The sequence below is a fragment of the Prunus persica genome, chromosome G6 (genome assembly GCF_000346465.2).
Source record: "Prunus persica cultivar Lovell chromosome G6, Prunus_persica_NCBIv2, whole genome shotgun sequence".
Classification (NCBI taxonomy): Eukaryota; Viridiplantae; Streptophyta; class Magnoliopsida; order Rosales; family Rosaceae; genus Prunus; species Prunus persica.
This window is the reverse complement of record NC_034014.1, coordinates 6,211,609-6,224,524: the sequence shown is the minus strand read 5'-3', so window position 1 is coordinate 6,224,524 and position 12,916 is coordinate 6,211,609. Positions and strand designations below refer to the sequence as shown.

At 36.2% G+C, this 12,916-nt stretch overlaps 2 protein-coding genes across 8 annotated transcripts; both read right to left on the bottom strand.

The window, feature by feature from the left end:
• LOC18773141 (putative pentatricopeptide repeat-containing protein At1g12700, mitochondrial) lies at positions 1,165-6,048 on the bottom strand. 4 transcript variants are annotated; one of them, XM_020566627.1, is made up of 5 exons: positions 5,919-6,048; positions 3,885-5,882; positions 3,345-3,465; positions 1,884-2,027; positions 1,165-1,601 (listed from the first exon to the last, which is right to left on the bottom strand). In XM_020566627.1, coding segments are annotated over exons 1-2 (1,881 nt in total). In that variant the 5' UTR covers positions 5,921-6,048; the 3' UTR covers positions 1,165-1,601; positions 1,884-2,027; positions 3,345-3,465; positions 3,885-4,003. The 4 variants fall into 4 exon arrangements, with proteins under 4 accessions (XP_020422216.1, XP_020422217.1, XP_020422218.1 ...); XM_020566628.1 differs by having other exon boundaries at positions 3,460-3,465; XM_020566629.1 differs by having other exon boundaries at positions 3,885-6,048.
• On the bottom strand, positions 7,452-11,062 carry LOC18772067 (DNA repair protein RAD51 homolog 2). Of its 4 annotated transcripts, none has more exons than XM_007206163.2 (12): positions 10,942-11,062; positions 10,736-10,849; positions 10,476-10,628; positions 10,274-10,377; positions 10,095-10,158; positions 9,946-10,001; positions 9,665-9,745; positions 9,137-9,196; positions 8,952-9,043; positions 8,762-8,881; positions 8,161-8,304; positions 7,452-7,879 (listed from the first exon to the last, which is right to left on the bottom strand). In XM_007206163.2, the coding sequence occupies exons 1-12, from the start codon at positions 11,023-11,025 to the stop codon at positions 7,836-7,838; spliced, it is 1,116 nt and encodes a 371-aa protein (XP_007206225.2). In that variant the 5' UTR covers positions 11,026-11,062; the 3' UTR covers positions 7,452-7,835. The 4 variants fall into 4 exon arrangements, with proteins under 4 accessions (XP_007206225.2, XP_020422221.1, XP_020422224.1 ...); XM_020566632.1 differs by having other exon boundaries at positions 9,995-10,001; positions 10,095-10,150; XM_020566635.1 differs by lacking the exon at positions 10,942-11,062 and having other exon boundaries at positions 10,476-10,642; positions 10,736-10,817.

The following is a 12,916-nucleotide window of genomic DNA, read 5'->3' as shown; positions in this document are numbered from 1 at the left end:
CAGCCTACCTACCAACGAGCAGCAAATGCGTTCTCAAACAGTCAAAACTTATATCAAAATCAGTCTACCAACGGACTTAACCTACATGTCCTATTTTTATCCCTTGCTTCAACTGCCTATTGCTATCAAGCAAACCCTACTTTATTGTTACTTTCCATATAAATCAAAAGAATTTACAGACAATATGGGGCACATTCCCATCATTGATTCCACTTGAGCATAAAGATACATTAGATAACAGATTCGGTAGTCGGCAGAGGTGAAAAATTATTATGGTGGATCAAAAGACCATTTCACTACTTTTGATATCGTTTTGGCTAATAACCTATTATATAGAGTATGTATTTTTTGGACGAAAACCAACAAATAGATCCTTTGATGATTTGCTACTCACTCATGTCATGGGCCCTAAGATGGGAAACTTCTTTGGTGTGACTGTTATAGCGTCATGTGGTGTTACCAATCAACTCATATTATACAACTGATCACCATAATTTTTCCGAGTTAGAGCATGGATTTCACAACACAAGCTCACGGCCTGACTCGGAAAAGTTATGATGCTGTAAACAAACACATTTATTTATTAATACCATACCTAAGTTCATGAATTTGTCTTTAGAATGATTTTTTCAAGTTTTGGCGAGAATAACTTGCTACTAATGTGATGGGCCTACAAATAGCACATTGATGGCAGACACTAGATAGGTCTAAATCATCAACATTATAGCACTCTTTCGCTGCCACACTTTATAGGCCTATAGGCAAACATTAATTGGACTGAAAATTACAAGGCCTCTTCCAACTGCAGGGCCACATGATTCCACCGTCTATTGCATGCCGTTAGGTCTGATCTGAAGTTACAAGTCTCTTACTTTCTATTTCTGGGATGAAGATAACTCTTACTTTTAAAGGGCGCTCCAATTTTCACCAATAAACAACTTCCAACACAAATTGATGGTACCATGTCCCTAGTATTTGCTAGAAAACCAACCTGTAATTGGATTCTGATCCATAAGAATATTGTTCCCAAGCCTTTCTTTAGCCCCTTCCTTTTCCTTCTTAATTTATCATGGAATTGTGATAAGCATATGATAAAAGTGTCAAGGAAAAAATATTAATTAACTTAGCATCATAAAATATTTCATCCAATTTGGTCAAACCATATTAAAGAGTACATAATGGAACAACAAACTTGAATTACTAGAAAGCATTTAGATCATCAAAGCCTTTGTTATGTACAGGCCAATACACAAGAAATAAGCCGACCAACATTCTCATCTGCCTAATTTTAAACCCTGTTCATGAAAGAAGCTAGAAGGATACAAAAGTAGAAGATAAAACAAAAAGGGCCATCGGCAAGTTCTAAATCTTGGTTTATCTTTCCTTCACAGTTAGCTTAGTGCGCGGGGAAGCCATGCTGCTTATGAGGTTATAACTCTGAGGAATATCTATCTTTCTATATACAAGGTGACAGACAATCCAAAACAATCACTAATGCCATGACATTTAAATTTCTTGCACATGCCTGCAAATTTGTGCAGCTTTCCTTCTGATTGATCACTGAAATCTTTCCCCATCAAAATTAATTATGTCACTGTGTCCTGCATTTTTGTCATTACAACGTGAGATTATTATTCACTCTAAAAGGAAAGAAGGCAAACTCCTAAACAAGCTTGAGCCTAAATATTTTCTAAAACAAAGGAAGTGAGAAGTGGAGAGCACTACCATGACTATAATTGACTAAGAGGTTTTTTCAGTGGGATATCACATGAACCAAAAAATTAGTTAAATGATAGGTACTAGCCACCAAGTACTCCACCATTGATAAATTTTGACTTAATTTGGATTTCCAGATTCACTCAATAAGAGTCTCAGTGACAAACCTTGACAATGAATTGAGTTTATCTCTGGTCCTGTCAGTTCTATTCCATCATCATTAAGCAATGTGATTCCAGATGATGTTATGTTATAAGGGAAGGTCAGAAGTGATGATATGGGGGACTTTGCCAGCTTGATGAACCTCTTCCCTACAAGAAAAAACGAAAGTGTGGAATCAGTAATAGGGGAAAACAGTTTTGGATTCCACGTATTGTCATCATTGTCATCATCTCATTAAAAGGTCAAATTTTCTCCAACTCTGGAACCATAAACTGTTATGACCATTCAATTCAAATTATATACAGTAAAATCATCAGTTTTAAAAAGATATCCACATCAATTTTGCTAAACAAATCAATCAAAATGAAAAAAGGGATTAATTGTTGCTGTTAATCTTCTGATAGCTTCTGGAAGGCATTGAAGAGAATATAGGGCACACAGACTCATACATATTGACAAACCTAAGAAATAGAGTTGCATATATTCTGAAAGAAACATATCCATACAATTAGATTTGCAAAGAGACCTCATCTGAATAACTAAGCAGCAAGAGTCTGCTTCATGACAGTTTAATAATTTTCAAGCTAAAGCATATATTGGGCAAACCAGATTTAGAATCCAGCACTAGACGTATCACATTCTTAACAACTGCAAGAAAACTGGATAATCATTAAATATGACCATTCTATGGGAAGACATGTCTAAGTACACAAAATAATGAAATAAAAGGATTCATAGAGCTGAACTAAAGAAGGAAAAGAAATATCATACGAAATACACAACCCATATTTTGACAATCTAACAGAGATATGACAATATATACGAATCTTATCCCTTGCCTAGTACCTAGACAGGGATGTCAAACATGTTGAGGAATGAGTGGAATCATCCTATAAACAGTTAATAAAGTAAGGAAACATATTTGATTATTCAGAAAGCTAATTCTACTCATATATAGCCCTTCTAACACATCAGAGTTTTGTGATCTAAAATTAGGGACTGATTGTCTTGTGAGTCGTGTGTGTGTGTGTGTGTCTGTCTGTCTGTCGGTCTCTCTCTCTCTCTCTCTCTCTCTCTCTCTCTCTCTCTCATGCAACGATATACACATGGATATGGAGATGAATATGTAACATGTGAAAAGGCATCACATTATGCTGGCTTGACATCACTAACTTTAAGAGGAGTGACATTTCGATCTCAAGTTTTGTTTAAAACTCGAATTATCACTACCTCAAATGGACGATTCAAAATTTTATAGGGCAGTGATGGGAAAAATTACAAAAGTTAAAGAAACAAATGTAAAGAAAATGCAGCCAACACACAACTGAATATTTACATCGTAAAACATAACGTAACAGAGAGAAAACGAAACAATCATTGGAAAAACAAAAATCACAAACACAGTTGAAAATGTTATTTTGGAAAACAATATATGGGATCAGATGAGTGAATGACAACAAGCTTACAACTCCAGTCTCAGTGTCAGTGTTAGTGGTGTCTATCCCCCTCACTTCCCCCTCATTATTGAATTGCCAGGATGCATGTCATTGCAATATATAGATTTATTGGGAAACAACTCACCTGGACCTGGGAAATGATAGTTTTTTTAGGAGAGACGTTAGAGAAAAAGTAATGTACAAGAACGAAAATTATACAAGATAATGCTGTGCATAACAATAACAACATCCTTAACCAAAAATACTGTCCCAAAGTAACCCTCAGTCATCCAACAATGTCTTGTACCCAAATAGAAAATATTTCCAGTACATAAACAATAGCAACAGCATTTAGATTTATCACCCATCAAACAATGTTTCCAATACATAAAATCTGTCTGCAATTTCTGAGCAATCAGTTTTATGAGAAACTTCATGCAAAGATAAAATCTGTCCACTGTGCTCTTGCATCAGCGGACAGAGGTTTGTAAGGGATCTTTGGTTGAAACAGAGGTTCTCCTATCGTCCCATACAAAATAAAATAGAAATTTCATGAAACAGAATTAATACCAGAAATTCCGGATACACGTGAGAAGGCATTTTCACCTCCTGCCATACCCACGACCACTGTAATGCCTTTATGGTCGTCAAAGATGCACCAGTTCATTGTCCACAGATGCAAATTAATTTCACAGTGATTCTTTGATCAACGGCAACAAAGCAGGATCCACTTCATCTTTCGACAGTAATTGAACTATCAACTCCATTGTTGATGCATCTGCAGATAAACCCTTCTCCACCATTTGTTGAATAAGTACCATCGCCCTTGATGTCTCTTTGTTACTGATAAGCCCTCTGATAATTGTGTTATATGTGCAACCATCTGGAGAACAGCCTTTCCCTTCCATTTCAACCAGCAACTTTTCCGCTTCACTTGTTAGGCCCCCGATACAGAGTCCATTAATCATTATATTGTATGTCCAGACACTAGGTTGAAGTCCTTTTGATGATAAACCACAAAAGAGATCCCTTGCAGATTCAAGTTTTCCAGCTATGCACAAACCTTTAATAAGAATACTGTAAATCACAATATCAATATCCAACTTCTTCGCTTCCATCTCTCCAAACAATTGCATTGCCCTAGAAAGTTGTCGGTTTTCACACAGGCCATCCAGTAAAATATAATAAGTTTGAACATCTGGAAGTTGGCCACAAGCTTGCATCTCGTAGAACAACTTTTGTGCGTCCTGTATTCTGCCTGTTTTGCAAAAGCCGTGCAGAAGAGTGTTATAAGTAATGGTATTTGGAACCAGTCCCTTATGAGACATATCCAGAAAAAGCATCATGGCCTCATCTATTTTTTTATGCTTACAATATCCATTTATCAATGTGTTGTAACTAACAACATTAACCATCGAGCCCTTGCTAAGCATTAGCTCGAAAACTTGTTGTGCCTTGTCCATTTCTCCTCGCAAACAGTAACCATCCATGAGTGAACTGTATGTAACCGTATCAGGTTCAATACCTCTTTGAATCATCATTTCAACCACACCTTCTGCTTCCACGACCATCCCCTCCTTACAAATTGTGTCTACCAAGACGCTGAATGTGAACACATTTGGAAAGATATTTTTACTCACCATTTCATTCAACAACCTTGTAGCTTCTTTCCACTCGCCTAATTTGCAAACTCCATGAATCAAGGATGTATAGGTAATGACATTTGGGGCAAAACCCTTGCACATCATTTCAGAGAAGAGGTTTAATGCATCATCAACTAGTGTATCCTTACAAAGACTGTCGATGATTGTGTTATAGACAACTAGGTCAGGCTTGCAAGCTCCTTCCTCCATCTTCCTAAGCAACTGAATGGCAGCACTATTGTTACCTTTCATGCAAAAGCCCTTTACTAGTGTGCCATAAGTAATCACACTAGGCTGACAATTACCTCCCGCAATCATTTTGTTGAAAATTCCTGCCGCCTCCGCCTCGCTATTCTCAAGAAGAAAGCCGTTGAACAGAATGTTGAAAGTAATGACATTTGGTTCAAGACCAACTTTGAAGAATTTTCCCAATACAGATAAACTAAACCCCATTTTGTTTAGATGACAACAACAATTTATGAGAATGTTTAGAGTATAAACATCAGGTCCAATTCCCGACACATCCATTTGGTAATACAAGGAGATGACGGCCGAATAATGTTTCAATTTCGCAACTTGACCCAATATTTGATTGAAACGAACAACTGAAGGCGGAGGACGCATTTGAAGCATTCTATCAAACACATTGAAAGCATCCTCAACAGTTGTGATTTTGGGTGAGTTTCTCACTGGCTGCTCTAGTTGGGTTCTTGTAGATTTGATTGATTTAGAAGGTTGACAGTGAAGGAAAGCAAAGTAATCGTTGGCGAAAACAACAGTGGAGTTAGAGTGAAGACAAGGCATACCTCTCCATCTCCTGCTGCTGCAATAAGAAGAAGAAGAAGCAGCTATATTCCGCATCATCATCCTCAGCATCTCTCGAATAATAGCACTGACACTGAGTAAGAAAATGTGCAAAACTAGCCTTTATTTAAACACACTAAAATTACAGACGAACTTCATTCAAACACGCTTTTTGACATCTTCTACTTGTTGGAGTGTGCACAGAACAGCCTCCTCCATGGCTTTAGAATTGAACCATCCGCTTTCGGGTCCCTTTCAATGGCACCATATCCTTCAAATTTTGGTCAAATTTCATTTTGCTCTCTCAAATTCAAAATGGCCCATTTTTATTTTTGACCAAGATTTGGTAACCCATTCTACCTGTTTTTTTAAATTTTATTCAAAAGTCTTTTAATTTTAATGATGTGACAAGAATGTATTTATAATTTCGTACATATAAATTATTATCTACTAATTGAGTGAGTGACGTGACAAGTGATATCCACCTCCACATAAGAAACTTCAAAATCAATTTTAACTAAAAAGAAATTTACAATAAATAATAATAAAAAACTATCAGCCCCAAGCCACCCCCTTCTCGACCCCAATCCCTAGCCCCGACTGCCCAGATTCATCCCAACTCAGGGCCCCAAGCCACCCATCCTCTCTCTATTTCTGCAAATTAAAATAATAATAATAATAATCAAACACTGTCTGTAGTGGTAATAGGGTTTGGGATGACAATGATGTGGAGGAGAGAGAGACAGAGATAGCCCATGGGGATCTAATTATTTATTTATTTTTTGTCCAAAAAAAAGTATTTATTTATTATTACTATAAAATACTATTAACTTTTAGGTCAAGGTTTGCCCAAATATTAGCATACGTCAAAGTTTTAATTGCTTTTTTTTTTTTTTTGGAAAGAGGTTTTAACTGCATCTTTTGAGGCAAGAAAAGGTTTACTTCTTCCAAAACTTCTTAATTTCATGCCCTTCTTAGGATCATTGAATATGGCAACTGCATCTTTTGCATTCACGTATTAAGGGTAAATGTGGTAAAGGAGGTTATGTGTTTTCTAAATGACATCATGCACCATACTAGTTACTGTTAAGAGTATTGTCCCACCTTGTTGAAAAGTTAAGAAATATATACGTGGCAGTGTTTTATTACGCAATAATGTTTTCACAATATTCATAGTCGAAAAAGCTCTCTTCACTAAAGTTTCTTTGAGGCATTTCGTCAAACATTTTATGGGCACAAACAGAAGGGCAATTTCTAGCATCTCCCTAACTTTTTCCAACAGCAGGGCCACATGATTCCACAGTCTATTGCATGCCGTTGGGTCTCATCTGAAGTTACAAGTCTCCTACTTTCTTTTTCTGGGATGAAGATAACTGTCTTACTTTTAAAGGGAGCTCAAATTTTCACCAATAAACAACTTTCAACACAAGTTGATGGTACCATGTCCCTAGTATTTGCTAGAAAACCAACCTATAATTGGATTCTGATCCATAAGAATATTGTTCCCAAGCCTTTCTTTAGCCCCTTCCTTTTCCTTCTTAATTTATCATACAAATGTGATAAGCATATGATATGAGTGTCAAGGTAAAAATATTAATTAATTTAGCATCATAAACTGTTTTGATTATTTGAGTCATGTGATAAGCTCAAAATATTTCATCCAATTTGGTCAAACCATATTAAAAGTACATAATGGAACAACAAACTTGAATTACTAGAAAGCATTTAGATCATCAGAGCCTTTGTTATGTACAGGCCAATACACAAGAACAAGCCAACCAACATTCTCATCAGCCTAATTTTAAACCCTGTTCATGAAAGAAGCTTGAAGGATACAAAAGTATAAGATAAAATAAAAAGGGCCATCGGCAAGTTCTAAATCTTGGTTTATCTTTCCTTCACGGTTAGCTTTGTGCGTGAGGAAGCCATGCTGATTATAAGGTTATAACTCTAACTCAGGAATTTCTATCTTTCCATATACAAGGTGACAGACAATCCAAAACAATCACTAATGCCATGACATTTAAATTTCTTGCACATGCCTGCAAATTTGTGCAGCTTTCCTTCTGATTGATCACTGAAATCTTTCCCCATCAAAATTAATTATGTCACTGTGTCCTGCATTTTTGTCATTACAACGTGAGATTATAATTCACTCTAAAAGGAAAGAAGGCAAACTCCTAAACAAGCTTGAGCCTAAATATTTTCTAAAACAAATGAAGTGAGAAGTGGAGAGCACTACCATGACTATGATTGACTAAGAGGTTTTTTCAGTGGGATACCACATGAACAAAAAATTAGTTAAATGATAGGTACTAGCCACCAAGTACTCCATCATTGATAAATTTTGACTTAATTTGGATTTCCAGATTCACCCAACAAGAGTCTCAGTGACAAACCTTGACAATGAATTGAGTTTATCTCTGGTCCTGTCAGTTCTATTCCATCATCATCAAGCAATGTGATTCCAGATGATGTTATGTTATAAGGGAAGGCCAGAGGTGGTGATATGGGCGACTTTGCCAGCTTGATGAACCTCTTCCCTACAAGAAAAAACGAAAGTGTGGAATCAGTAATAGGGGAAAACAGTTTTGGATTCCACGTATTGTCATCATTGTCATCATCTCATTAAAAGGTCAAATTTTCTCCATCTCTGGAACCATAAACTGTTATGACCATTCAATTCTAATTATATACAGTAAAATCATCGGTTTTAAAAAGATATCCACATCAATTTTGCTAAACAAATCAATCAAAATGAAAAAAGGGATTAATTATTGCTGTTAATCTTCTGATAGCTTCTGGAAGGCATTGAAGAGAATATAGGGCACACAGACTCATACATATTGACAAACCTAAGAAATAGAGTTGCACGTATTCTGAAAGAAACATATCCATACAATTAGATCTGCAAAGATACCTCATATGAATAACTAAGCAGCAAGAGTCTGCTTCATGACAGTTTAATCATTTTCAAGCTAAAGCATATATTGGGCAAACCAGATTTAGAATCCAGCACTAGACGTATGGTCACAGCATGAGCCCAGTGAATCCCCAAAGCAGCAACAAGATGAGAATCGTATCCTGTATGATCCTCCACTGCTTTTTCCCTGCTCTGCCCTGCACAAAGAAAATATATTGCATCCATAACCCATACCGAGGATATCACAATCTGACAATACTGTCCTACCTTGAAAAGAATACTGGCAGGCTTCATCACGAGTTTGAGACCTCACTTGGTTTGTAACAACAACAGGGATTCGTGAAAATTCAGCAAGCGACCTGAATATGTTAAAGAGAGAAAAGGAGCTTTATCACCATCAGAAAGATACAACCACCAACACCAATAAAGTTTCAAATGTCTAGGATTCTCACTTAATAAAGGAAATATGCCAACCCAATAAATGCTGCCTGGCAGTTCCCTGTCCATATTCCCTGGAAAAAATATATCAGCATTTCTTAACAACTGGAAGAAAACTGGATAATCACTAAATATGACCATTCTATGGGAAGACATGTCTAAGTACACAAAATAATGAAATAAAAGGATTCATATAGCTGAACTAAACAGAGATATGACAATATACACCAATCTTATCCCATGCCCAGTACCTAGACAGGGATGTCAAACATGTTGAGGAATGAATGGGTTCTCGAATAATCCTATAAACAGTTAATAAAGTAAGGAAACATATTTGATTATTCAGAAAGCTAATTCTACTCATATATGGCCCTTCTAGCACATCAGAGTTTAGTATCACAAGTAATATTTCTTATCCTAAAACAAGGTTATATATGTAAACGATATGATATGGCCTAATTCTAATTATATAGGACCACAACTTGATCAGACTCTGGGTATCCAGAACAGGTAACAAGCATAACAGAGAAATCTGAACTTACCCCGAAATAAGAGCAGCCATGCTATCGATGATTAGCAACTTCACTTGGTTTTGAAGAAGTGAAATCTTGAGTTGTTGCAAACTGGAACAAAATGACTTTTAACTCATGTAAACCTCTTAACAAGTAGGCATTATCCGCACAACTCATGCTTATGCATTTAGCTGTATCTCAAAAGTCCAAAGCACCTTTTTCCAATGCTTGGGTACCTCCAAGTTCCCTCCATGCCAGGACTAACAAACTTACTAGGGATAGGGAAAATGAAATTTTAATTTGACTAATACCTCTCAGTGAATTCAGAAAGTGATGCCGGCTGCAAAACAAGGATCCTACCTGCCATCTGAAATGCAAACAGAAGAAAACTGTCATTAAGCAAACATGATTCTCATTAAAACTTGTTCGAGAGACAGTAATAACTTTCAATCTACATTACCTCTTGGGCCATTCCTTTCGTGTAAAACATATCTGGAAAACTCTTCGATCCCATTTCTATCATCCTAAGCGAGTAACAAATCAGAAAACTTAAACATCTCCCGTTTCTTTGATGAACACAGTAGGCAAAATTTTATCACAAAATAGCTGATAATTAATGTTATAAAACGCTTTAATTACCTTTTTGAACTGAATTTAGATTCTACATCAATGTATATTACACGACCACCTAAACCTCCATAAGCTGTCGGCAACGAGGCCAACAATGCGAGCTTCAGGCAAAGCTGCAATCGAAATATTCATTCAAACAGATGCAAAGATACATACAAATAGAAATGATTGACAGATGATGATCAGATGGGTGAAAGAACAAAAATTATACCTGAGTTTTGCCAATGCCAGCAGGACCAACCAGCTCAGTTAAAACCCCAAATGGAATCCCACCACATAAGGCATTGTCTAGTCCTTTGAGGCGGGTGGGGAGGTGGCCACCCATGTGCTCCTTCTGAACCCTTTGCTCCATTAGAGTTAACGCCTAATCAAACACAGCTAAAGCCACAGCATATCAGAAACACACCCAATTAAATAAAAATTAAAAAATTTCTAAAAATTGAAAAGGACAATTAGGGTTTTGATGATCACAGTTTGATAGGGTGGACATGTAATTTCGCTGATACGAGCTATTGCAGACGTGACATCTGCTAAACTCACATCTAACACCTCCATTAACTCGAATTCGGTTAAAGACAAAGCTTCCTGAAAACCAATTCGCGTTTAACCCAAAAAAAAAAAAAGAAGATAATTTAGGAACTAATTATTTTTAAAAAAAAAACACAATAAAATGTTACCTTGGCGGTGGTGATGTTACGAGCTGCGAAAACGTTAGCGATGGATTTGGGGAGGCCCATCTGGTTGATGAGCTTGTTCGCCATTTTCACTCTGAGAAGTGCAGAAGCTTTTCCTTCGTCTTCCGTGTGCTTTCCCGCCAAATGTGAAGCCCCAAAGCGCTGACTATGTCGTTTTAGCTTGGGCCATGTTAAATAGGCCCAGTGGGCTATTCTTCTGGTCCAATATCAAGGCCCAAATCCAGCTCAATTTCCATTAAGTGAGGAATGTTTACAATCCGATAGGGTCCGAAACATGGAACTGGACTTCTTTTGTCACGTTACGTGACTAGGTCACGTAGTGAAAGAGATAAATACCAATAACTAATAATACCGTATTCATGGTGTTTTTCTCATTAGAAACTTCGGATTTGGTGCCTTTATTATTTGTAAGGAAGATTGAGATTTATAAAACAACAATTACACACATATTTCCTACACCCACTTCAGTTTTGTGCACCGGTTTAACCATTTTGCATAGTTACCATATCACTCAACATGTGTGACATATTACATTATGATTAAGCATGAACACCTATATTTAATATGTGTAATTCGTGCCATATGATAGGTAATGAGGTAATGGTGTACTAAATAAAAATGGATGGTGCACTTGAATGCGGTGAGCAAAATTGCTCATGTTTGGAATGCTATTAGAGGCAACAAGTCCCTTGCTAATCCAATCTTTAAAATGAGACTAATCTTAAATATCTATTTAACTCACATATTTACATTAGATGGTCTAATACTTACCAACCAACTTCTAATCTAACTAAATTTCTCATTCCATAAAACGTGCCATAAAAGAATTATACTTTATTCTTCTTCTAGAAGTTGCCCACCCTCCGCAGCCACATTTGTATGCAACAGTTTACTTTGTACGAATTTGCAAAGAAGCATCCTCTCGTCTATCTATGACTTTAGCAGTTTACGTATTGTAATTTGTACATAGCAAACAATGATGCTCCTCTGTTTGTGCATAAAACCAATCTTTGTGTAACCACTAATTTTCATCTCTCTTTAAGATTTAATTCATGTTTCTTCATCAACTGGAATGAATAATTTTTTTATTATATATTCCATGTTGTAGAAATATCCATTAGACTAATACCTTGAATACGATATAAACCTACTCTGAACATCCTTGACCAACTAAGACATGTCAAAACTCCAACGTCTTTTTTGGAGTTTTCCATAACTTGGAATTTGGGTTGATTGATTTCTTCAGGTCTCCCTCCTCTCTCTGGATCAAAGATAATGCTATTTTCAGTACAGAATGGACGGTCCCAAAATATAATTTTATTCTAGAAATGCGAAGAATTTGTATTTCAACCTTGCTGGATTGTAGCCGGATGGAGAAAATTGACCCACTTGAAAAGTTTAGGGAGGAAACAACATAAATTTCTTGCATGACAGCCCATATTTTTGTTTTTATGGTAAAAACCCATGTTATCGTATTATGATAAAGTCAATTCTCAACACTACAGTCAACATTTAAGTTAGCCAATTAACAAAAAATAAAAAAGCAAAAGAATTTGTAATTTAAGTGGTTAAGAATTTTATCTATGCGCTCTGAACTCGAGTCCCTCTTCTATAATATCGCTTATATAAAATAAATAAAAAATAACAATCAAAGATTAAAAAAAAAACCAAAAGATGCTAATTTCAACAGTGCTCGGTTCAGTAACAACAAAATGCGTAGTGCATAACATAATATTTATAACCACCATATCATATAACAACACCACATAAAGCAACCAAAGATACACTTCAAATGCAGAAATAGTAACTTTTCCAAGTATGTCTCCTCTCTAAAACTCTCAGAAACAATACTGGAAGAGGTTTTTTTTTTTTTTTTTTTCGCTTCTTTTCCATCACAAGACATGAACTGACTAAAGCAAGACACAGAAATAAAAGATAAGCTTAGATGCGTTATGGT